Genomic DNA, 22,338 nt, shown 5'->3' with positions numbered 1-22,338 from the left:
TCTATCCGTCACCTAGACTCCGAGAGAAGAGAGCGCATACCCAGCGGTGCAGGTGAGTGTCTATCCGTCACCTAGACTCCGAGAGAAGAGAGCGCATACCCAGCGGTGCAGGTGAGTGTCTATCCATCACCTAGACTCCGAGAGAAGAGAGCGCATACCCAGCGGTGCAGGTGAGTGTCTATCCATCACCTAGACTCCGAGAGCAGAGAGCGCATACCCAGTGGTACAGGTGAGTGTCTATCCATCACCTAGACTCCGAGAGAAGAGAGCGCATACCCAGCGGTGCAGGTGAGTGTCTATCCATCACCTAGACTCCGAGAGAAGAGAGCGCATACCCAGCGGTGCAGGTGAGTGTCTATCCATCACCTAGACTCCGAGAGAAGAGAGCGCATACCCAGCGGTGCAGGTGAGTGTCTATCCATCACCTAGACTCCGAGAGAAGAGAGCGCATACCCAGCGGTGCAGGTGAGTGTCTATCCGTCACCTAGACTCCGAGAGAAGAGCGCATACCCAGCGGTGCAGGTGAGTGTCTATCCATCACCTAGACTCCGAGAGAAGAGAGCGCATACCAAGCGGTGCAGGTTAGTGTCTATCCGTCACCTAGACTCCGAGAGAAGAGAGAGCATACCCAGCGGTGCAGGTGAGTGTCTATCCATCACCTAGACTCCGAGAGAAGAGAGCGCATACCAAGCGGTGCAGGTTAGTGTCTATCCGTCACCTAGACTCCGAGAGAAGAGAGCGCATACCCAGCGGTGCAGGTGAGTGTCTATCCTTCACCTAGACTCCGAGAGAAGAGAGCGCATACCCAGCGGTGCAGGTGAGTGTCTATCCATCACCTAGACTCCGAGAGAAGAGAGCGCATACCCAGCGGTGCAGGTGAGTGTCTATCCATCACCTAGACTCCGAGAGAAGAGAGCGCATACCAAGCGGTGCAGGTTAGTGTCTATCCGTCACCTAGACTCCGAGAGAAGAGAGCGCATACCCAGCGGTGCAGGTGAGTGTCTATCCTTCACCTAGACTCCGAGAGAAGAGAGCGCATACCCAGCGGTGCAGGTGAGTGTCTATCCATCACCTAGACTCCGAGAGAAGAGAGCGCATACCCAGCGGTGCAGGTGAGTGTCTATCCATCACCTAGACTCCGAGAGAAGAGCGCATACCCAGCGGTGCAGGTGAGTGTCTATCCATCACCTAGACTCCGAGAGAAGAGAACGCATACCCAGCGGTGCAGGTGAGTGTCTATCCGTCACCTAGACTCCGAGAGAAGAGAGCGCATACCCAGCGGTGCAGGTGAGTGTCTATCCATCACCTAGACTCCGAGAGAAGAGAGCGCATACCCAGCGGTGCAGGTGAGTGTCTATCCATCACCTAGACTCCGAGAGAAGAGCGCATACCCAGTGGTGCAGGTGAGTGTCTATCCATCACCTAGACTCCGAGAGAAGAGAGCGCATGGAAACTGTCCCTCCACCTGCTACAGCGCTGAAGGCCATCACCAGGGACTGAGTACATAATACCAGATGTCTACAAAACGTCCTAGGTCAAGAAATGGTGAGGAGAGATATTAGAAACAATAGCAATGAGGCTAACGTATGAAGTAGATAAAATGCGAATATTGTATCTACAAATTGAACGTAACACATGGAACAACTTCAGCTTCGATACATATTCTCATTTCTATTTCTGTCAGTAAAAGACTAAAGTAGAGACTTAATGTAGGAAACCCCGATTTGTATTTGGCCTGGTACGAGTTACTTCATTTTCTTGTCATTGGCAAAAATTAAATCAAGGGTAAGTGGCAGTTTTATAGATGCCATTTAGGCTCTGCTGTACTGGATCAAGAACATTTTGGGCTAGATGTAGGTAAATCTAATTTACCGACTCATAAATACCGAATTTTACCGATTCGGTATTTATGAATCGGTAAATTAGAAGGAGGCAGATGTAGGTAATTTAAAAATCTAATTTACCGAATCTGTAACATTCGGTATTTATCGATTCGGTAAATACCGAATCGGTATTGCCCATTGCTTCCTATGGGCCTTGAAGTAAATACCGAATCCTGCAAGGGTGCAGGGGGTGTCACTTTGACACCCTCTAGCACCCCAAGTACAGGCTTGTGTGCAATGTGGCACACATACATGCCCCAAAGGCATGTCTGTGTGTGACATTGCACAGGTGTGCTTGCACAGATGTGCATGCACACCTGAATTCGGTATTTTACCACACAATAGGATTGTGTAGTAAAATACCAACTCTTAAGGGCCTGTGGCACTCTTAGGAGTGTCACCTACATATGGATTTACCGATTCGGTAAATATACTGATTCAGTATTTTACAGAATCGGTATATTTACCGAATCGGTAAAATTACCGATTAATAAAATAACATGCCCCTACATCTGAAAAACCTAATACCGGTCGGAAACGGCCGAAATCGGCCGTTTCCGACTGGTATTAGGGATCCTACATCTGGCCCTAAGTCTTTTATCCATCTCATATTTTGTCATAGTCTGACCGGAATTACTCTGCCTTTGAGACAGATTGCTTACACATGAATATGGCGTGTATTGAAAGAAGACCTCTTACTATGGACTCTGAGTCATTTAAGTTCTGAATTGATCACTGACATTTTTCGATGTTTAAGAACTCTTTTATGTAAGAAGAGCCTTCAGGCTACAAAGCCATTTTTCTGTGCGCATTTTGAGTTACACTCAGTTGTATTCCTGGTTGGCGAATATTATATCTCGTCTTCGTCCTTACAATCAACCTACAATTTACTCCTGCGTTGCTGGAATAGTTCAGTCTTTCTTAGACAAAGTCAAGAAGGCTTAAGGATAGATTGACGCAGAGGAACTAGAGGATCTTCATTGAAGGACCTTTTTAATTTGACAATATTGATTGAATTTCAGCCAACAAGCTATTTTCGTTCTTGCGAAGGAATTACAGGTGAATGTTATCAAAATGTGTCCTGGCTCAACCATTTCTGGAGGAAGCGTGGGTCGGGTACAGAAACAAGGTTTGCCCGATTGGAATATTTACCTTCTGACTTAATCTCTGAACTGGAAGTCAAAAATGCTCAGTGGGTTAAGACTGCAGGCTGTACCTACAGAGAGCTCCACGGCAATGGATAGCTGCTGGAAAAGGTTCTGGTGAAGCCGTTGCCTTTTGGCGGTAAATCTGAGACCCTGAGAAATTTGAATACCGCACCCAGTGAAGCTCCCTTGCAAGCCGGATACTTTTGACGCCTTCGTCCTGGGAAGATTTCTACGTTCTGACTTAGTCACTTTTTTGAAGCTTGGATTCTTCCAGCGAGACGAGGCTGCAGGCTCTAGCTGAAAAGTGTTCCACAAGGCCAGATACCATCCCCAACAGACTCTGCTGAACTGGATTTGCTGCTGCAGAGGTTTTCCAAGTGGGAACAACCTGCATCCTAGGGCCAGCTGGAATGCACTTGCACTTTCGTCGGAACAGCTTGACAGGTTGGTCCAGTCCCGCGGATGTCTTTGGATCAAAAGGTTTCTGTGTTCAAGTTTTCAGGATATGTTAGGTACACTTTGACAAAACCAAGGGTCCCAGGACAGACCTTTGGGTTCAAGACTCACTTCAGCAGAATCATCTAACTGCACGGACCAGGGCAGGTCCAGTTGGAACTGGTCAGCTGGGCAGTTGCAGTAAAGGCCTCTTGTAGCTTTTCATGTCCCTGTAGCTTGAACAGGAGGTCAACTTCTTTGTCCTGGGTTCAAGAGGGACAGCAGGTTCAGTCTTCTAGGCTCTTCTCAGGTCCCAGACTGCAAGTTCAGTCCTCTTCTGGTTCTGGTCTTTTATATATCTCCAGTAGTGTTCTGAAAATAGGCATTTATACCCAGCACCAACCTGTTGGTGGGGGTGGGATTGCTGCCACACACTTCACTTTTATCCACGTCTGTCCCTCTAGAAGTGCAGATTGCTAAAATTAGCCCTGCCTACGCAAACACTAATGTATGCTTTTCTTATTCTTAAGGGAAAAAATCTCTGCTTCCTTTTCATGTGGCTGGAAGGAGAGGAGATAGCTGCTTTGTTTTTCTTGCTCACAGTCAAAGGGCTCTGGGAAAACGCTCTATATTTATCACCAGAATTTAATGTCCCTTTAATGTTCATGCCCTGTTGGAATGGGCCACAGAGTTGACTGCCGTGAGCAAACTTCACATCTATCTTTCAATTAATTCTCCAAATTAATGCTACCAGAGTCTGAAGTCCAGATGTCTCTGTACATTATTGCTAGCCGCAGACAATGGATGGGACCTGCAGGTCAGGAGTATCAATCCGGGCAAGGCCAGCTCAACTGTTCATCCTTACAAAGTCGGTAAAATTGAATGCTGTTAAGCAATACCGGAGATTTGCAGCGCCTAGAAATTGCACAATTGGGTTTTGGTGCGCTATAGTAAAGAGTAGTTTATTACTATTATTATTATTGATAATGATAATTGTTGTGTAACTTTCCTCCAATGCCTTGTCCCACAGAGTCACCCTGACAACCAGGACAAGACTGACTGTTTCATCATAGCAGATAACGTTTCACAAAGTGTGTACTCCGGACTCTCTGCCACCTCGCTTCACGAACACTTCACTGACATGGTGAACATTGGAATAAGCCACCACTGCTTTATAGGGTGTTTGGTGTCCGTGTCTTCACATTTTTCACTTTACCAATTTCCCATTCTGATTTCTTCTAAGGGTCTAAAAGTTTTACTTTTAGTTTCCTATGCAAAAAAACACACAAAACCCTATAATCTTCCATTAATATAGAGGATGAATTAAATTATTTAACAGGCATGCACGAGTTTTACTCAGGACTCCCCATGAGACAGTCTTCTACAAGTATCAAAGATCCGACTCTGATCATGGTTACTTGCAGACAGCTGTCAGTTGCGAGTTGGTGCATTATAAATCCTACATTACTGTGGATGCTCAAAAAACATTTTCTTTGTATGTGTTATCACGTTAGTACCTGGAGTGTTGCAGTTAAACACTGCATTTTGTGTCCGATGAGAGCATCACTCGTTTCCCTCCACCCCACTGCATGGGATTTCCTTTTAACACCTATCCATTGAGGGTGGAAAAAACACCTATCCATTGAGGCAGTAACACCATGGTATACCCAAAGACCCCTAAAAACTCTCCTGAACACTACGGAATCCATGGAGTTCACGTGAAATGCGCGTGCACAGAAATCCGATCCCCCACCAAGCAAGACAAGCCAAGAACATCAAAGCGACCGGCCGCTTTGAGTCCATTTGCCACCAGCCACTTCACGCCCTAATTACATCCCTGCTGTTTCCTTTCACTTTCACGGCTGCGAGGCCGTGCTTTACTTCAAAGGGATCCACACCCCGCCCCCGCAATGCCAGAGCATTTCCCGGCCGCTTTTAATTTATGCCTGCTACAGTCACACATTGACTCCCAGGAAGGTTTACTGCAGACGGACATGTACTACACCTTACACTTTGCCTGCACATCATAGTGCATTTCATAATTCCTGTACCTTACGCACTTCTTACATCTGCATGTGCTACCCTGTACAAACTCAGCCTTTCACACCTGGGTGCCTTTGACAATCCCGGTGTCGCACACACTGCTTACATCGTTACATGATGACACGAATTCCTCTCCCTGATCAACAGGATAACTCGACTGAAGCCGGAAGCTTGATGCCTGGTGGGCGCTACAAGGATGAATGTTAGTATTTCTGTATCTCTCTGTACCTCAGTGTTTGTGTTTTGAGTCTGTCTGCTTGTATGGAGGGGTGTCTCTTTGAGACTTAAGTGTGTGTTAGGTGTACAACACCTTAGTTGTTCCTTATAACGTAATATATTGTGAAGTGGTTACGTGACTTTGTGTGTGTGTGCATCATTTCGCCATTGTGCTTATAGTGCCTCAAGCGGTCACTGAGAAAGGGATGCCAGACAGATACTCACTGCTCAATATGCATCCCTTTCTCCACTCTACAGCACTGGTCTCTCCTAGGTCACGGTTCGCGTCCCTACTAAGGTCCATCTCCCACACTCTCATTGCAGGTCCCAGGGTTCAGTGGAAGGTGTAACAAAGCCAGAGGGATATGAGCACTTCTTGGCCCTTCCTGGCAGACAAAGCTGAATGTTGTCAAGTCACACAGCAGAGAATGGACTTCCAGGGCTGGGCGCCCTAACCCGCCTCCCCCAGAGCCTCCAAAGTACTTGCTGCCACTTGAAGCAGGTTTGCAAGAGAGCACACGCATAAAAGATGACACTGAGCGACAACTGAGCATGTGCACAGGCCACACACACTCGTCACACACACACACCTTCTGCTCACACTCGGTGCGAATGCTTCTTGCACACTAACTTGTGGATATGCATTATACTGCCCGGTCAGACAACACATAAACACTGTACATGCAGTGTACTGAGTCTAGGGTGTTTCTGTTATCAGATTAAAGTTGGTATCACCATACATTCAGCAGGCCACTGCACCATCCGTGCAGCGGGGGTCCTGGAGAGAAGGCAGTCTCTGGGAAACCTCTGAGCAAATGGGTTTTCCCAACAAAAAAGTTGCACTGGAGTGGATGCTGCATGTGTGCTGATAAAGGAGCACTCTAGTCAATCCCTGCTTGTGCCCTGGGGGCACTGTAAAGTGCACGCTCCATCGGAGCGAAGAAATGCAGAAGACACACTACAATCGGTCTCCACATGCTGAGGGAACTGCTGTATGGTGCCATGCTGAGCAAACAAAAGGCGCAATGGTGAAATATAAAAGTGGCCACCTGACAAGATTTAAAGACCTGTTTTCACTCGCGCTGGAAATGAAAAGGCAGGGTGAACAGCTGTGTGTAAGGACTGTGTGTGCGTCACTGCTCGTTCTTGTGGCAATACTCCAGGGTGCCGCAAGAACACATGCCCTCTGTTAGACTCTTTTTTTGTGCCATTCTGCCCTCTGCATCACCACATCATCACTCAGCGCTACCCTAGCATCACTCAGCGCCACCACATTATCACTCAGCACCACCACATTATCACTCAGCACCACCACAGCATCACTCAGCACCACCAAATCACCACTCAGCACCACCACAGCATCACTCAGCACCACCACAGCATCACTCAGCACCACCACAGCATCACTCAGCACCAGAACAGCACCACCACAGCACCACTCAGCGACACCACAGCATCACTCAGCGCCACAACAGCATCACTCAGCGCCACCACAGCATCACTCAGCGCCACCACAGCATCACTCAGCACCACCACATTATCACTCGGCACCACCACATTATCACTCAGCACTACCACAGCACCACTACAGCATCACTCAGCACCACCACTCAGCACCACCACAGCACCACTCAGCGCCACCACAGCATCACTCAACACCACCACAGCATCACTCAGCACCACCACAGCATCACTCAGCACAACCACAGCATCACTCAGCACCACTCAGCACCACCACATCATCACTCAGCCCCACCACAGCACCACTCAGCACCACCACAGCATCACTCAGCACTACCACAGCATCACTCAGCACCACCACATTATCACTCAGCACCACCACATTATCACTCAGCACCACCGCAGCACCACTCAGCACCAGTGTTCCCTGCAACCTGCGCGCGTGCGCGGTGGCGCACTTCAGTGACCCTGAGCGCGCACTGGTCTTAGTGAAGCGCGCACATACCGAGAGAACAATCGCGCCGCCGCTTTTAAAACGCGAGCGGCGCGAAAATCGGTAATTTTAGTTGATTGTGGGCCATTGTGAAAAATTCCTGTTAATTGCAGCACAGTAGGGTGCTGCAATTAACAGGAGTACTTTCACAAGTGCCCACAATCAACCCTCAGCCCAGCTCCATTAAGAAAAGCCGCATCAAGTTAAAGAGCACGACGTGTAAAGTGCACGTCGTGCTTTTGGGATTGTTGCATTTCTTCTCCTAATGGAGCTCGGCTGAGGGCCGATTGTGGGCACTTGTGAAAGTTTTCCTGTTAATTGCAGCACCCTACTGCGCTGCAATTAACAGGAATATTTTCACAATGGCCCACAATCAGCCCTCAGACGTGCTCTCTTATTGCAAAAAACGAAATTCGACATGAAAGAGACCCAAAAACTTGGTAACGGTAATTTTCTTCTGCCGTTAACCAAAAAAGCGCTGGATGAGCAGCCTCGATTCTTTTCCTACGTAGCTGGCTGTTTATATATCCCCAAGTCGATGGCGCTGTGTACGGTACTTTCACCTTTGAAACTTCGTTCTCTGACCTCCAGCCTGAATGCTCTTAAACATGTGTCAGAATCGGGGAGTTTATTATGAAAAGCATTGTTCCTATGAACATTGCTCGCTCTTTGTTTTGCTTTTGCTAAGATCCGGTATCAGTGATTCTGTTGCAAGATACATACAAAAAGTATTAATTTGTAAGCTAAAACGCCCACACAGCAACAATCTACCTCTCAAGGCCACTGTAACATAAAGAATTAAAGAACTTCAACACATCTTTCATCAGCATCAGGCAGCCATAGTCCGAGCAGACCATAACTACAGCACTAGTGACCAAATAGGTGCCGGTCCAACTGGCGCCACTTAGTTAAGAGCCTGGTGTTTGTAGTGGCTCTGTGAAGTGCACAGCCTGCTGGTGTGTTCTGGTGCAGCATGTAGCAGTGTACCGACCGGGGCAGGCACCGCTCAGCAGGGCTCGGTAATCATTATTGTTAGGGTTGTAGAAGCAGTGCTATAGTGAAGTCTAATACAGCATACCGGCAGGCTGTAATGGGTGCCACGCTCTCCTGATTTCTGGTGCTTTACAGTAGTTTTAAGATCTTCTTAGAATTTATTGTGGCTCAAATGGGTGTCATTTCTGATAGTTCTAGGTTTCCCTCATCTCCATGGCTTGAATTTGCTTGTGAGAAAGTGTCACTCATAGTCGTTGAAATGGCACTCATAATTACACTGCAATTATGGAAAGGTCACACATAACAATCTGAAACCTTGGCAGCTATGTATTTGGCACTCCAGTGAGTGCCGCCACTGAAGCTGCTGGACAGTCTCAGCTGGTGGTGCCTGCTGCCTGATATGGTAATGCCACATGAGTCTGGGCTGAACATGGCTGCCGGAGTTTATTTGGTGCATGAGGCCTCTCATAACCCTGGCCCCGCCAGATCCCAGAGGAAGAGTTTTAAAAGTTTCACCAGTCCTAGTCAGTGCTGCCCAGCCCTGCAACCATAGCGGTCAGCGGAATCAGTTTTTTACATGTAAGTTTTAAATTTCTGGGCAAATCACTTAACAAAAAAAAATGAATGTGTAAGTCTATAACGTAACTGTTGCTCATGTAAAGTGCTCTGACCCCTCCGGGTGGAGTTTGCGCTACATAAAACTAACAAAAAAGGACAAAACTGTATAAAGCTTCACTTTTTTCAAGTTGTCCCTCCCACTTATTATTTTCTTTTAAACCACAGGGTACAAATGTATGAATGTGCCTAATTGCTACAAGTATTAGAATAATTTTGCCAAGTATTATTAATATAGGTTCTGTTTTTGATAAATGTCATCATAAATAGGCCGGGAAGGTGGCGGGTGTGCTGAACGCTTGTCGCTGACTAGTTCGATGTTTTAGAATTTAAAACTGGGTAAAGCAGACTTATCCTCACATCTTTTCGATGTGAGTACCCTAAACTATGTAATTGTATCAACTACTATTTCATACCTTATAAATGGCAGAAATGTAGTGTTCACTGCTGTACAAAATTAAACTTTAATGATTGTATCCTAGATCTTGGTTTTAAAGATCTGAAAAGTGACTAACGGCATTTGTTGAGAGAAACTCCTCAAATGCATCGTTGCCAGACCCTTTCATTAACAGTTACACCCTTTTGATCAATAAAACCTACAATATTTTGAAACTGGTTCAAACCCCCGGAAATGGAAAGTTAGGATACGGGTATGCGTTGTGTGCCCAGAAGATATAAAAGTAAAGAAATAATCCTAAAACATTGCATACCCCATGCCTTTGCACTTTATTGCACCATAATACAGCTAAGCACATCATGCTGAAATCAAATGAACACAGAGAAGGTATTTTGATGTTGCAGACAGTACACAAATAAGCAAAATCACTTAAAGCTGCAATTTTTACATTTTATCTGTACATGCTACAAAGAACAAATATAAATAGAAAGCAGTTTTAAAAGTGTTCTAGGGTGATCTATCAGTGACTAACACTTAAAGTAAACACATGCTGAAAAGGCACATTCCAATTAATAGATTCAATTTTGTATTCAGTCCTATTTAGTATCAGATCCAGGCCTATGCAGATTCTTTGAATAACAACTAATGGCCAATTTTTCACTGGAAAAGGTATCAACCCTAGGGTGAGTTACCTGACTGCTGCTTCCCACCAGTGTCCGAGAGCAGCTTTGCTTTCAAGTCTTGAGCTGCGGTGTGTTTTGTTGCTTCAGCCGGGGAGGAAGGAAACAGTCTATAGCTCCAATTTAAAGATGTGTGAGAGCTCATGGAGAGCCACAGGCAGTTCTCCTCAGGAGTTTCTCGCTCTGGCTCACAGCAGTTTTTGCTTCTTACGGGGCTCCTTGCATGCTGGTTTATGGGGGCCCAGCCACCAGCCCAAGCAGCATCAATGCCTTCTATGGTGATGCTAGTAAAATGAAAACATCCTGCATAGTCTCAGTCACAGACGCTGACAACATTGTGAAGTCCTGTAAGCACGCACACAGTACATTGCCACTGTGCCTGCAGCCAGCACCACAATAAGAAAAACAATGTTTTATTTGCCCAACACTTAATTCATAGTTGTATCTCATTATTTACTGTGGATGATGCTATTCAGTAATTCTGTCAAAGGCGGGTGTATTCGGCTAAATGTTAAGTTTGGTGCTAGAATACAAACCAGGTAATTCATCAACTTGTGTTCTAAAGTTTACAGCAGCTATAGCAAGTAGGGCGTACTACCATACCCTGTGTATGGCTTACTGCTTTGACGTTCCTCAAAAGGCAGGCGGGAACTTCCAGAGAAAGCATATCATGCGCTTTCCTAAAATTAAATCAATTTGATTGTGACTGGTATACTGTGACTGGCGGTGACTGGTGGTTATACTTACTGTGTTCGTTCTGTGGTTCCTCTTCTTCTTCCCCTCTGCAGCGTGACTCTCAACTGGTGACGAATGACCATCTCACTGCTGTCTCCTAACTGCATGATGCAGCAATGCACTCTCCCTCGCCCAGTGGACTCCAGTCGGCAGTCCCGGGCTGCTTAGAAATAATTTGCCGGCGTGGCCAATAATTTAGCTCCTGTGCCACCTGACAGAGCGGGCGGCCTGGACAGGTTTGAGCACCATCACGCCTTACACATTGTGCTTTTGGACGTTCTGCATTTCTTAAGTAACACATAAGTTAGAAATCTCTGCTTCGCCTAGTGTGCCGACCAGCTGATATTTTGCTGCTTCTTTCTGTCTCTGCATCCAGATATATAATACACCAAGTACCATTACACCTATAGCAGTAAAATCTTATGATGGTACCACCATTGGAGTCTCATGCTTTTTTAAACCCGACGTGTACGTGCCTGTGTAACCAATTAATGTCATGGCATATGTATCAAAATTACAAACCTGTCTTAAGACCCTTAACGTGGTGCTGTATGTGTGGAAATGCATAGTCTTTTCACTTTTTTACGCTAAAGTTTGGAGTGAAATTTAGCGCTGTACCCACAAATGCGGCTTGGTTCCTGGCGCACATAACCTTGGCTGCAGTGCACAGAACACCTACACTGCCGCACACAGAGGAAAAAAATTAGAGGGAACATTGCTCAGCACCACCACAGCACCACTCAGCACCACCACAGCATCACTCAGCACCACCACAACACAACTCATCACCACCCCAGCATCACTCAGCACCACCCCAGTATCACTCAGCACCACTCAGCATCACCACAGCACCACTCAGCACCACCACAGCATCACTGAGCGCCACCCCAGCATCAATCTGCGCAACCATTCAACAACAACTGGTTAAAATATGTTCTCTCAATGTTTCAAGCTTTATTACAAATGTCACAAAAAGATGTTAATATTTCACTTCTGTTCTTGGATTTTCGTCACAATAAAATACACTGAACATAATCTTCACAAAAGTTATTTACAAAAGTTTAAGCTATTGCCATCACTTTTATTTAAGTATTAATTATTTAAAAAAATGAAAAGCCATTGTAATTTGTAATATCAATACATCTAAGTCACGTAAATACAAAACATGTTGCATTACAAATGCTATAGGTGTCACATTTGCGAAAGTTATAACTATTGGCATTGTAAATGACAAAGCTATTAATTTAGCTATTTTCAAAACCAACACATAAATAAAAAAATTGTCATTTACAAGACCAATAGCTCAAACTTTCCTAATGCGAGACCTATTGCATTGCAAATGCTTGTTTGCAAATGTCAGCCTCCCTCATGCCTTTTTCTGCACCCTTCTTTGCTATTTCTCCGCCGCTCTTGCTTCTTTCTGTACTTCTCTTTCTTCTTTCTTCACTGCTCTTGCTTCTTTCTGTACCTCTCTGGCATATTTCCGTACCCCTCTTACCTCTTTCTGCACCCCGTTCCTTCTTTCTGTACCTTTCTTGCCTGTTTCTGCGCCTCGCTTGCCTCTTGCTGCACCTCTGTTGCTTCTTTCTGCACTTCTCTTGCTTCTTTCTGCACCCCTTTCCCTTCTTTCTGTACCCCGTTTGCTTCTTTCTGCACCTCTCCTGCCTCTTTCTGCACCCTTCTTGCCTCTTTCTGCATTTCTGTTGGTTCTTTTGCGCTGCTCTTGCTTCTTTCTACACCTCTCTTGCACATTTCTGCACCCCCTTGCCTTCGTCTGCACCTGTCGTTTCAACTTTCTGCACCTCTCTTGCCTCTGTCTGCACACCTGTTCCCTCTTTCTGTACCTTTTTCTCGTTTCTGCAACTTTTTTGCCTCTTTCTGCACTTCTCTTGCCTCCTTCTGTACCTCTGTTGCTTCTTTCTGCACTCGCCTTCCCTCTTTCTGCACCTCTCTTGGTTCTTTATGCCCCCTTCTTCCCTTTTTTGTGTCCCTCTTGCCTCTTTCTGCAGATCTCTTGTCATTTTCTGCACCTCTGTTGCCTCTTTCTGTACCTCGCTTGCCTCTTTCTGCACTTCTCTTGCTTCTTTTGACACCTTTCTTCCTTTTTTCAGCAATTCTCTTGCCTCTTTCTTCACTTCTCTTGCTTGTTTCTGCACCTCTCTTGCATCTTTCTGCACCTCCGTTGCCTCTTTCTGCACCTCACTTGCTTCTTTCTGAACCTCTCTTGCCTCTTTCTGTACCCTTCTTTCCTCTTTCTACACCTTTCTTGCCTGTTTCTGCACCTCTCTAGCCTCTTTCTGTACCTCTGTTGCTTTTTCTGAACTTCTCTTGCCTCTTTCTGCACCCTTTGAGCCTCTTTCAGCACCTCTGCTGCATCTTTCTGCACTTCTCTTCCTTCTCTCTGCACCCCTGCTGCCTCTTTCTGTACCCCTCTTGCCTCTTTTTGCTCCTCTGTCGGTTCTTTCTGCATTGCTCTTGCTTCTTTCTGCACCTCTGTTGCCTCTTTCTGTACCTCATTTGCTTTTTTCAGCAATTCTCCTGATTCTTTCTGCACTTCCCTTGTTTGCTTCTGCACCTCTCTTGCGTCTTTCTGCACCTCTGTTGCCTCTTTCTGTACCTCATTTGCTTCTTTCTGCACCCCTCTTGCCTCTTTCTGCACCCCTCAGGCCTCTTTTTGCATCCCTGTTCCCTCTTTCTGTACCTTTCCTGCCTTTTTCTGCACCACTCTTGCCTTTTTCTATACCTCTGTTGCTTCTTTCTGCACTTCTCTTGCTCTTTCTGCTCCCTTCGCACCTCTAGTAAGCTTATTCAAAAGTGTAAACGTACTCACAAGTGTACGTTACCTTTGTGAATTAGGCTGTATATCTCTGACTCTAGTTGGGGCAGACTCAGGAGTTTTATGGAGTGATTTTAACAAAGCACAAGCAGAGTCAAACACTAAAATGAGCATGTGGCTTTGTTTAGAAGGGGTTGGTTGATGTGCAGCGGGGTTTGACAGCCCAAGTGGGTTGGGCTTGGTTTGTCTGAGTGGTTTGTTCTGTCTGCACATTAGAGGGCAGTAATGTTTTGCTCTAGGTTGTCCTATTTGGGTGTCTCATTGTGCTTGCATGTCACAAGGTGGGAAAGGCTTCCTCTGGGTGGCCTGTTCGATTGGCTTGTTCTGCAGTTCTGCACCTTAGGTGGCGGCAGTGGTTCTTTCTGGATGGCTCGTTCAGTCTGCATGTTATAAGGAGGAACAGGCTCTCCCTGGGAGGTTCATTCGGTAGGTCTGCATGTTACAAGGTGGTAGTGGTTCTCTCGGGTGGCTCGTTCTTCCTACACATTACAAGGTGGCAGGGGTCCTCTCTCTGCACCTATTTAGGTGCTTAGTTCTGCAGGTCTGCACATGTTAGGAGATGTCAATAGTTCTCTCTGGATGGCTTGTCTGACTGGCTTCCTGTCGCTCCACGTTACAAGGTGGTAGTGGCTCTCTGGCTGATCTGTCTCAGTGGATCCTTCTGCAAGTCTGCACATGTGAGAAGGTGGTGATGGTTCACTCCTATTAGCCTGTCTGGGTAGTTTGTTCTGTCTGCACATGTTAGGCTCATTCTGTAGCTTTCGTGGGTGGCTTCATTGAGGGCTGAACTCTTACCCATTTCCCTGCTTCTTTTCACAGTCTATGTCTGCCTGCAGACAAAGTATTGTCCTCTCTACGGCCCCATGCTGTTATTGTCTCAACATAAAGAATGCCTAATGTCTTCACTGCTTACCCTTACAACTCTTTAATCAGTCAGTCAGTCGTGATTCTTCCACCTGGTACCCATGGTCCAGCCACAAAGTGCTTGGTTGTGTATACAGAGCTTGCGCTCTTACTGCCTTTCGATACACTCCTGCTGTGGAAATGATTAATGCACCATTTCCCTTCTAGAAAGCTAACATTCATTTATTTCAATCTTACAGGAAATGGATCGATGAAGAGCAACATGAGTACCTCTTTTCAATATCATGAAAACCCTGCAATTTTCAAATCTGTGGCACAAAAGAGGAAAGTAAACATGGTCCAGAACATTTCTGAGATAAGACATTCCAATAGCCAGATGCCACCAGCGAGTACTCAAGAACAAGGAGGAGAGAAAAGTGCAGATTGGCCAAGAGCTTGCAGTGCTCTGCAGAAGTCGACACCCTACGAGTGGAGATTAGACAAGAGCTGTGAGAGTACAGTGAAAAACAACAGTGTTCTCTGTGAATCAACCACACCGCAAAGTAGCAAACCATACACACATGCTGACAGTGGGCAAACCAGCCCGAAGAGCTGCTATGTACAATATCATCAAGAACACAACTTACAAGGAAGATATACATGTACTGAATGTGGTAAAAGCTTTGGAGCGATGTCAAGTTTGCTCATACATAGGGGAATACATACAGGGGAGAGACCTTATCATTGTACCGTGTGTGGAAAAAGCTTCAATCAAATAGGAGCTTTAAATAGGCACCAAAAAATGCACACAGGAGAAAGACTGCATCGGTGCACTGTATGCGGAAAAGGATTCAACCGAAAGGACTACCTGCAGGTCCACAAGAAGATACACCCAAACATGGTAGACGATTGTGAGTTCCATCTAGTGGAAATTATGTAAATACCAAAGTGTGGACAATGAGCGAATTAGGGAGCACATGGAGTTGTTATCCTTTTACCAATGCATAGAAAAGAGAGTTATAAGAGACATCCAGATAGAATTAAAGACAACTACACATATATGGCTCAGAAGGAGAAATGTTATTGCAACTGATTGTCAAGTCTTCCCCACAAATAGTGAGAGGAATAAAGATGGCCAGTGGTGATTGCAGCATCTGGTCTAAACCGTGAAGTGTATAAATCGTTCTAGATGTGTTGTGGCACATTTCGTTGATTTTGTGACCGAACTTAGAAATTGAGTCTATGAAAGGGACTAAGTATGGACCCCATAAAGAAGCTAAGTGTTAACAATAATTTGGATTTACTTTGAGAGAATAGTAGCAACCCTTGTCTCTTGATGAAGGGCCTGACCTGCTATACAAAAAAAAGAAGCTGAGTGTAGAGTTGCCATCCCAAGACTACAATGTGTGTTAGATGTACATTAGCAGAAAAACGTCAGAGAAATGAGAGGAAGGAATTTGAATTTTTGAATTTTAACATATTTATAGAGCGCGCTTATACCAGGACGGTTTCATGGCGCTAGGAGGTGGGTGGAATGTTATAGGTATACCTAAAAACCAAGAAAGCAGATATACATCACTTCCTTTACAAAAACACAGTGAGTATAGGTCCATCATCGTAGGTTTGGAAACAGGCTTTTACTCAACAAAGAGCGAAATGCTCAGTCAATTTTACAGCATTGCGTAAAAAGAACGGGCAGTGTGCCCCACTTCTTAAAAACCTGGAAAAGACGTATACTTGACTCCGTCCTTGGAGGTTATGGCTCTTTTATTCCAGTATCAAACAAAGTACCAGATATCTTTTCACCCACTAGTGCAATCCATCTCCACGTAATAGCTAGATCTCACTCTTAGCATGGGTATTGAGGGGTCTGCCGGCGGCTGTTCTACAGGGCTGAGTCTATCCACAGACTGCCACGCCCGCTGGCTAAAGTGTAGACACTAGAAATGGCCACCTGCCACTCCTTATAGCACTAGAAACTCCTGGAAACACAGCTAATAGCTATGGCAGTTGCCCTGCCCACTCACATGTGTCCAAGTCTTATTTGGTAGTCCTAGAAGGTTAAACACTTAATGTTTTAGGCCATGGCATTGTTTTGGGGCAGTGGAGCAGGGAAACAGCGCTTCTGTCCAGCTGTTGGACCTAGGTGGAGTCACCAATTCAACTGAGGCAGCTCCAATAGCCATGTTAACCAACTTGTCATAAAACGAGGATAGTGGGAGATAGCAGTTGGTGTTGCCTTCCATTGGTGTCTTGCAGCTGGATTTGAAATCAGGCTGATGGAGTCTAGAGACCTGCTGATGAAGATCTTGGTAGTAGGAGAAAGTCTTCTCATCTGGTGACCACTTGGCAGAGGACAAAGTCCGCAGATGTGGTCCAGGAACTAAGTGATGCCTCAAAGAGGATGTGAGAGTAAAAAAAGAATTGTTTGTGAAGTAGTATTGATGTAGCAGGGAACATACCACGGGCTGTAGCAGGGAACATACCACGGGCAGTGTATGAAGCAGTGCAGATTATGAGACCTCAAGTTGTCTTTGGGAAGAGAGGCTCTGTGCACAAAACCTTGAATACATTTTTAATCTCCAAAAACCTCGACATGCAATCCAATATTGCTGCAAAAATGACCGAACAGACTATATAGTAATTATCCCCTCCCTGAAGTGAGATGTTGTCCGTCAGCTCTTTACAGACCTGCAATGGCCACCTCCTCTTAAAGAGATCCAGTTCAGAGCCCATGATGTAAATTAGGATAGCTTACCAGGAGGCGCTGCTGTTTTAGAGAAGTAACAAGGCACCATTGGTGAAACCTAGGACCGATTGAAGAACCAGAAATCTGGTGTCCATCAATACTGAGGCAAAGATATTGTTGGTCTGCGCTTGTAATCACTCCCATGTCCAAACAAATGGAGGGCTGTCCATGCAGGCTACATTTCATCTCTCTGGGCCTTCGACTGCCCTGATCATGTCTTCCACTTTGGCCCGGCTCTACAAGTCGAGCCTTGTCTGGTTTTGTTGTTTCTTGTGGTGGAAATAAAGCGGTGAGTTTAGTGTGTATATTTTTTATCTTCACTGCCACCCATCAGTCATGGAATCCGCCAGGGTTCACTTCGGTCACCATTGATATTTAGTTTTAACATCAGTTCATTAAAGGATCTGTTTAGATACCAAATGCCTAAATTCCATTCATAGATTAACACACTCATTTGCAGATCAAGTGCCCTTAGGATAACCTTCTGTTAGAAAATGCATTTCTAAGTTCAACAGGGAACCCTTAACCCTTGGGAGGCCATAGCCACATCTTGGTTCTCGCACCTCATTTCAAAGGGTGGTAGAATTGCTACTCTTGTTCTGTGGGGACTCGTCCAGCTCCACCGTTCGAATCTCTTTGCTTGCAGTCCTTCCGCCCCAGAATAGGCAGCTCAACAGGGTCTGAAGATGCACTGTCTGTCGAGTGGCTCTCCTGCCAGTTGTGTATGTGCAAGCTATGATGGTCATGAATAAGAAATATGGGTAAGTGTCCCCCTGTGCTTAGAGGAAACTGCTGGCGCATTGGGCTGTTTGTTAATTGTTTTACAGAAATCACTCCCCATTTTTATGTAAAACAAAATAAAAAAAATTCTGATGGATACTTTTAGCTGCAGATTCTTCGCCTCTGGAACACATCCAAGTCCCGGACTGAATCTGGAGACTTCTTCCAGCAATGCTCCTGTGCATCAGTAGGTGGCGCAGTATGGCATTGCGGCGACTCTATACTGCCCTATAACTGACAGAGCGAAACAGCATATATGTGCCACTCCCGCGCATAGACGTAAGTTCCTTTCATTCTGCAACCTTTGACACGGATCTGGAGCTCCACTCCAGTCTTCCTGCAGTCACAATGAGCAAGGGAACTAAGTCCCCACTGAACACCTAGATTACAGGAAGCAGATGTCTGACATGGACCTGCACAAGCTGCGTCTGTGGAGCTTGGGCTCTGATCAATCAATCAGGCGTTTGTTAAGCACTACTACTCACCCGTAAGGGTCTCTAGGCGCTGGGGGTAAGGGTGTGCAGGTTCCAGTGTATCAAGGAGGGGATCCGTCGAAGAGCCAGGTTTTGAGGTTTCTTGCGATGATGGGAAGCAATGTTGTCTGTCGGAGGTGGAGCAGAAGAGCATTCTAGGCTCTGGCTGTGAGGAAGGAGAAGGAGCGGCCTCCCGATCTGGTCTTTCTGGTATGGGGGACCACCGCATAGGAGAGATCATAAAACTGCGTCACTTGACAAGTGACCTTTATGCACTCAAAGTTGATTCGGAAGCTGAAGCGAAACTATAAGAAGAGGTTGATTTAATGCATTGGTCCTGCTTCCACTGCAAATCACGGGCCTGATGGATGGCGATGAATGTGTTGACTGAGATCCTTCAGCCAGGGCCAGCTTCATCTGAGCCGTTCTTGAAGCCCTTACAGATGCTCGTCTTGATACATGTTCTAAGCCATCCTCATGCCCGCCAGTGGTTTGACCTAACCAAGCACCGTAAACCAGAAAGCTTGAGTGTTCAAACTTTAAAAGACAAGGTCAATCAAAATTCATTTCCAACCAATCATCCCAATTGGTAATCCAAAAACCTTGATGCATTCATAAACAGAATATTTTCTTCAGCTAATCTAGCACCCAGCTCTATCAATGGAGTTTGCTCTCTTGGTAAGTACACCCAAGCCCATGGGACATGGCTAGTGAAATCTTGATGGCGCCCCAGAGGACCTCGGGACGTGTTAGCCCAAATGGTCCATGATGGTCAGAACGCAGGCAAGTATGGTTCAACGATGATCTTAAGAAGTCCAAGAAACTCTGCCGCTCCCTTGAAAAGGCCTGGAAAAAAGACCCAACCACTAGCACCAAGGACGCCTTCAAAAACGCCACCCGCACTCACCACCAACTAATCCGAAAGGCCAAGAAAACAGCATTCAAGGATCGACTTGACAACAACGCCCACAACAGCAAGGAACTTTTCAACATCGTCAAGGAATTTTCCAACCCCTCGGCCAACTCCAACGACATCACCCCCTCTCAAGCCCTCTGAGACTCCCTAGCCTCATTCTTCCACAACAAAATTGCGGACATCCACAACAGCTTCGACAACGAACCCGGAAACCAACCCACCCTACCATTTGCTGAACATTCTCCCCCCGTGAACACCCTTATCGACTGGAACCCAATCTCCACTGTGGACACAATCCGCCTGATGAATTCCATCCACTCTGGATCCCCCACAGACCCATGTCCTCACCACATCTTCAACAAAGCAGACTCCGTCATAGCACCGCACCTCCGAGACGTCATCAACTGCTCCTTCAACTCCGCCACCTTCCCGGAAAGCTGGAAACACGCTGAACTCACCGCCCTTCTGAAAAAACCCACAGCGGACCCCACCGAACTCAAAAATTACCGCCCCATCTCGCTTCTTCCATTCCCGGCCAAAGTCATCGAGAAAGCCGTCAACAACCAGCTCGCCGCCTTCCTCGAAGCCAACAAATCCCTCGACTCCTCACAATCTGGCTTCCGAGCAAAACACAGCACTGAGACCGCCCTCATCGCAGCAACAGACGGCATTCGAACTCTACTGGACAATGGAGACACAGTCGCCCTCATCCTCCTCGACCTCTCTGCAGCATTCGACACAGTCTGCCACAGCACCCTTTTACAACGCCTCAATAACATCGGAATCCAAGGAAAAGCACTTGAATGGATCACCTCGTTCCTCACCGGAAGAACCCAGAGAGTCCGCCTCCCACCATTCAAGTCCGAGGCCACTGAAGTCATCTGTGGCGTGCCACAAGGATCCTCACTCAGCCCCACCCTCTTCAACGTATACATGAGCCCCCTCGCGGCCATCGCCCGCCAACACAACCTCAACATCATCTCTTACGCGGATGACACTCAACTAATCCTTTCTCTCACCAATGACCCCAGCACCGCCAAAACTAACCTACACGAAGGAATGAAAGAAGTTGCAGAATGGATGAAACAAAGCCGTCTGAAACTGAACTCAGACAAAACAGAAGTCCTCATCTTAGGTACATCCCCCTCTGCATGGGACGACTCCTGGTGGCCGGAAGCCCTCGGAAAAGCACCCATCCCGACAGACCACGCATGGAACCTAGGCGTCATCCTGGATTCTTCACTCTCAATGAACAGACAAGTCAGCGCCGTATCCTCTTCCTGCTTCAACATTCTTCGCATGCTCAGAAAAACATTTCGCTGGATCCCCACCAAAACAAGGAAAACAGTCACCCATGCTCTGGTCACGAGCCGACTGGACTACGGAAACACCCTCTACGCAGGCACTACCGCTAAACTCCAGAAGAAACTCCAACGAATCCAAAACGCCTCAGCCAGGATCATATTAGACATCCCACGCTACGAACACATCTCTGGTCACCTTAAAGACCTCCACTGGCTACCCGTCGATAAGAGGATCACTTTCCGACTGCTAACCCACGCACACAAATCACTCTACGACATCGGACCAGAATGCCTCAACTCACGACTGTCCTTCTACACCCCCCCGCCAACTACGTTCTTCCAGCCAAGTGAGGTTCCGTGACAATTGTAAGTGATGTTTTTGACTCGCACGAATATGGTCGAGTCTGGTATCTATGAACCGCAAATGACGAGTTTAGTAAGTGTGCGCAGTTTCGCTGTGCTAACTTAAACCGTTCGTTTGTTATGTGGGTTTCTCATCTGTACCCACGGGTTCCATCTTAGATACGGCATCCATTTTGTCTCTTGCCCTCAAGTAGCCAGCGAACGGACGCTGTCCGCTTCGCGACCCTGGGACTCCCAAGATATCTGCGGAAGACACATGTTCTTTGAAAGTGTCTTTATGACAAGGGGGTTGCCGCTGTAAGGCAGGTGGCGCCGCTCGAGGCTCATCTTGCCGCACGGGCTTATTGTCTCAGCCGTGCATCTCATTAGGCACATCCCTTTGATGCCTGTATCTCGTGTTTCCCGATACCTCCCCTTTTACACCCTTTCCGATCTCCCCACTGTCTCCGTCTTCCTCTGCACCTGTCTTCGTTCCTATTTCGATCTACTTTACTGCTGATTGGAATTTGCTAATGGTGGGAAGATGGGTTTTTACAGTTGGGAACCGCCAAATGTTTCCGCACTTATGTTCCGGACTTTGTGTGTTTCAAAGTGACCAAAGCGACCCCTCTGAGGGCTAAATGTGGGAACCGGGTTGTAAGCTTTTGTGTTCAATGTTAGCCTATGGGTAAAAACTGTATAAAAGGAGCGATTCACAGAACCAATTTGAAGCAGTCTCCCCGAACTACACTCGATGTACTTCCTGTGACTTCTGTGTTCCCTGCAGCAAATAAACCTTGAATCTTTGACGCCGAAGGAAGTGTCCCGTGTCTCTGTGACTTGTACGCCGGAGCAGGTTACCCACGAAGGTTTCAGGTGTTGTGCCCTGGCACCGCTGGGTCCAAAAAAACCCAGTCCTTCAGTTGGCGCCCAACGTGGGGCTGCATCAGTGGTACCGGTCCAAGCCCGACGATCGTGAGGAACTTCGTGTGAAAT

General features: G+C 46.5%; 1 protein-coding gene across 1 annotated transcript in view; it reads left to right on the top strand.

The window, feature by feature from the left end:
- LOC147737550 (uncharacterized) overlaps nucleotides 1-15,725 on the top strand; it is a 173,145-nt gene extending 157,420 nt beyond the window's left edge. Inside the window, exon 8 of the mRNA XM_086924455.1 lies at nucleotides 15,039-15,725. Within this exon, the coding sequence (XP_086780581.1) occupies nucleotides 15,039-15,718 (680 nt within the window). The 3' untranslated portion in view covers nucleotides 15,719-15,725. The remainder of the gene's footprint in view (nucleotides 1-15,038) is intronic.
- Nucleotides 15,726-22,338: the final 6,613 nt, after the last annotated feature.

The sequence above is a fragment of the Lissotriton vulgaris genome, chromosome 1_1 (assembly GCF_964263255.1).
Source record: "Lissotriton vulgaris chromosome 1_1, aLisVul1.2, whole genome shotgun sequence".
NCBI lineage: Eukaryota > Metazoa > Chordata > Amphibia > Caudata > Salamandridae > Lissotriton > Lissotriton vulgaris.
This window is presented reverse-complemented; position numbering and strand designations above follow the sequence as displayed.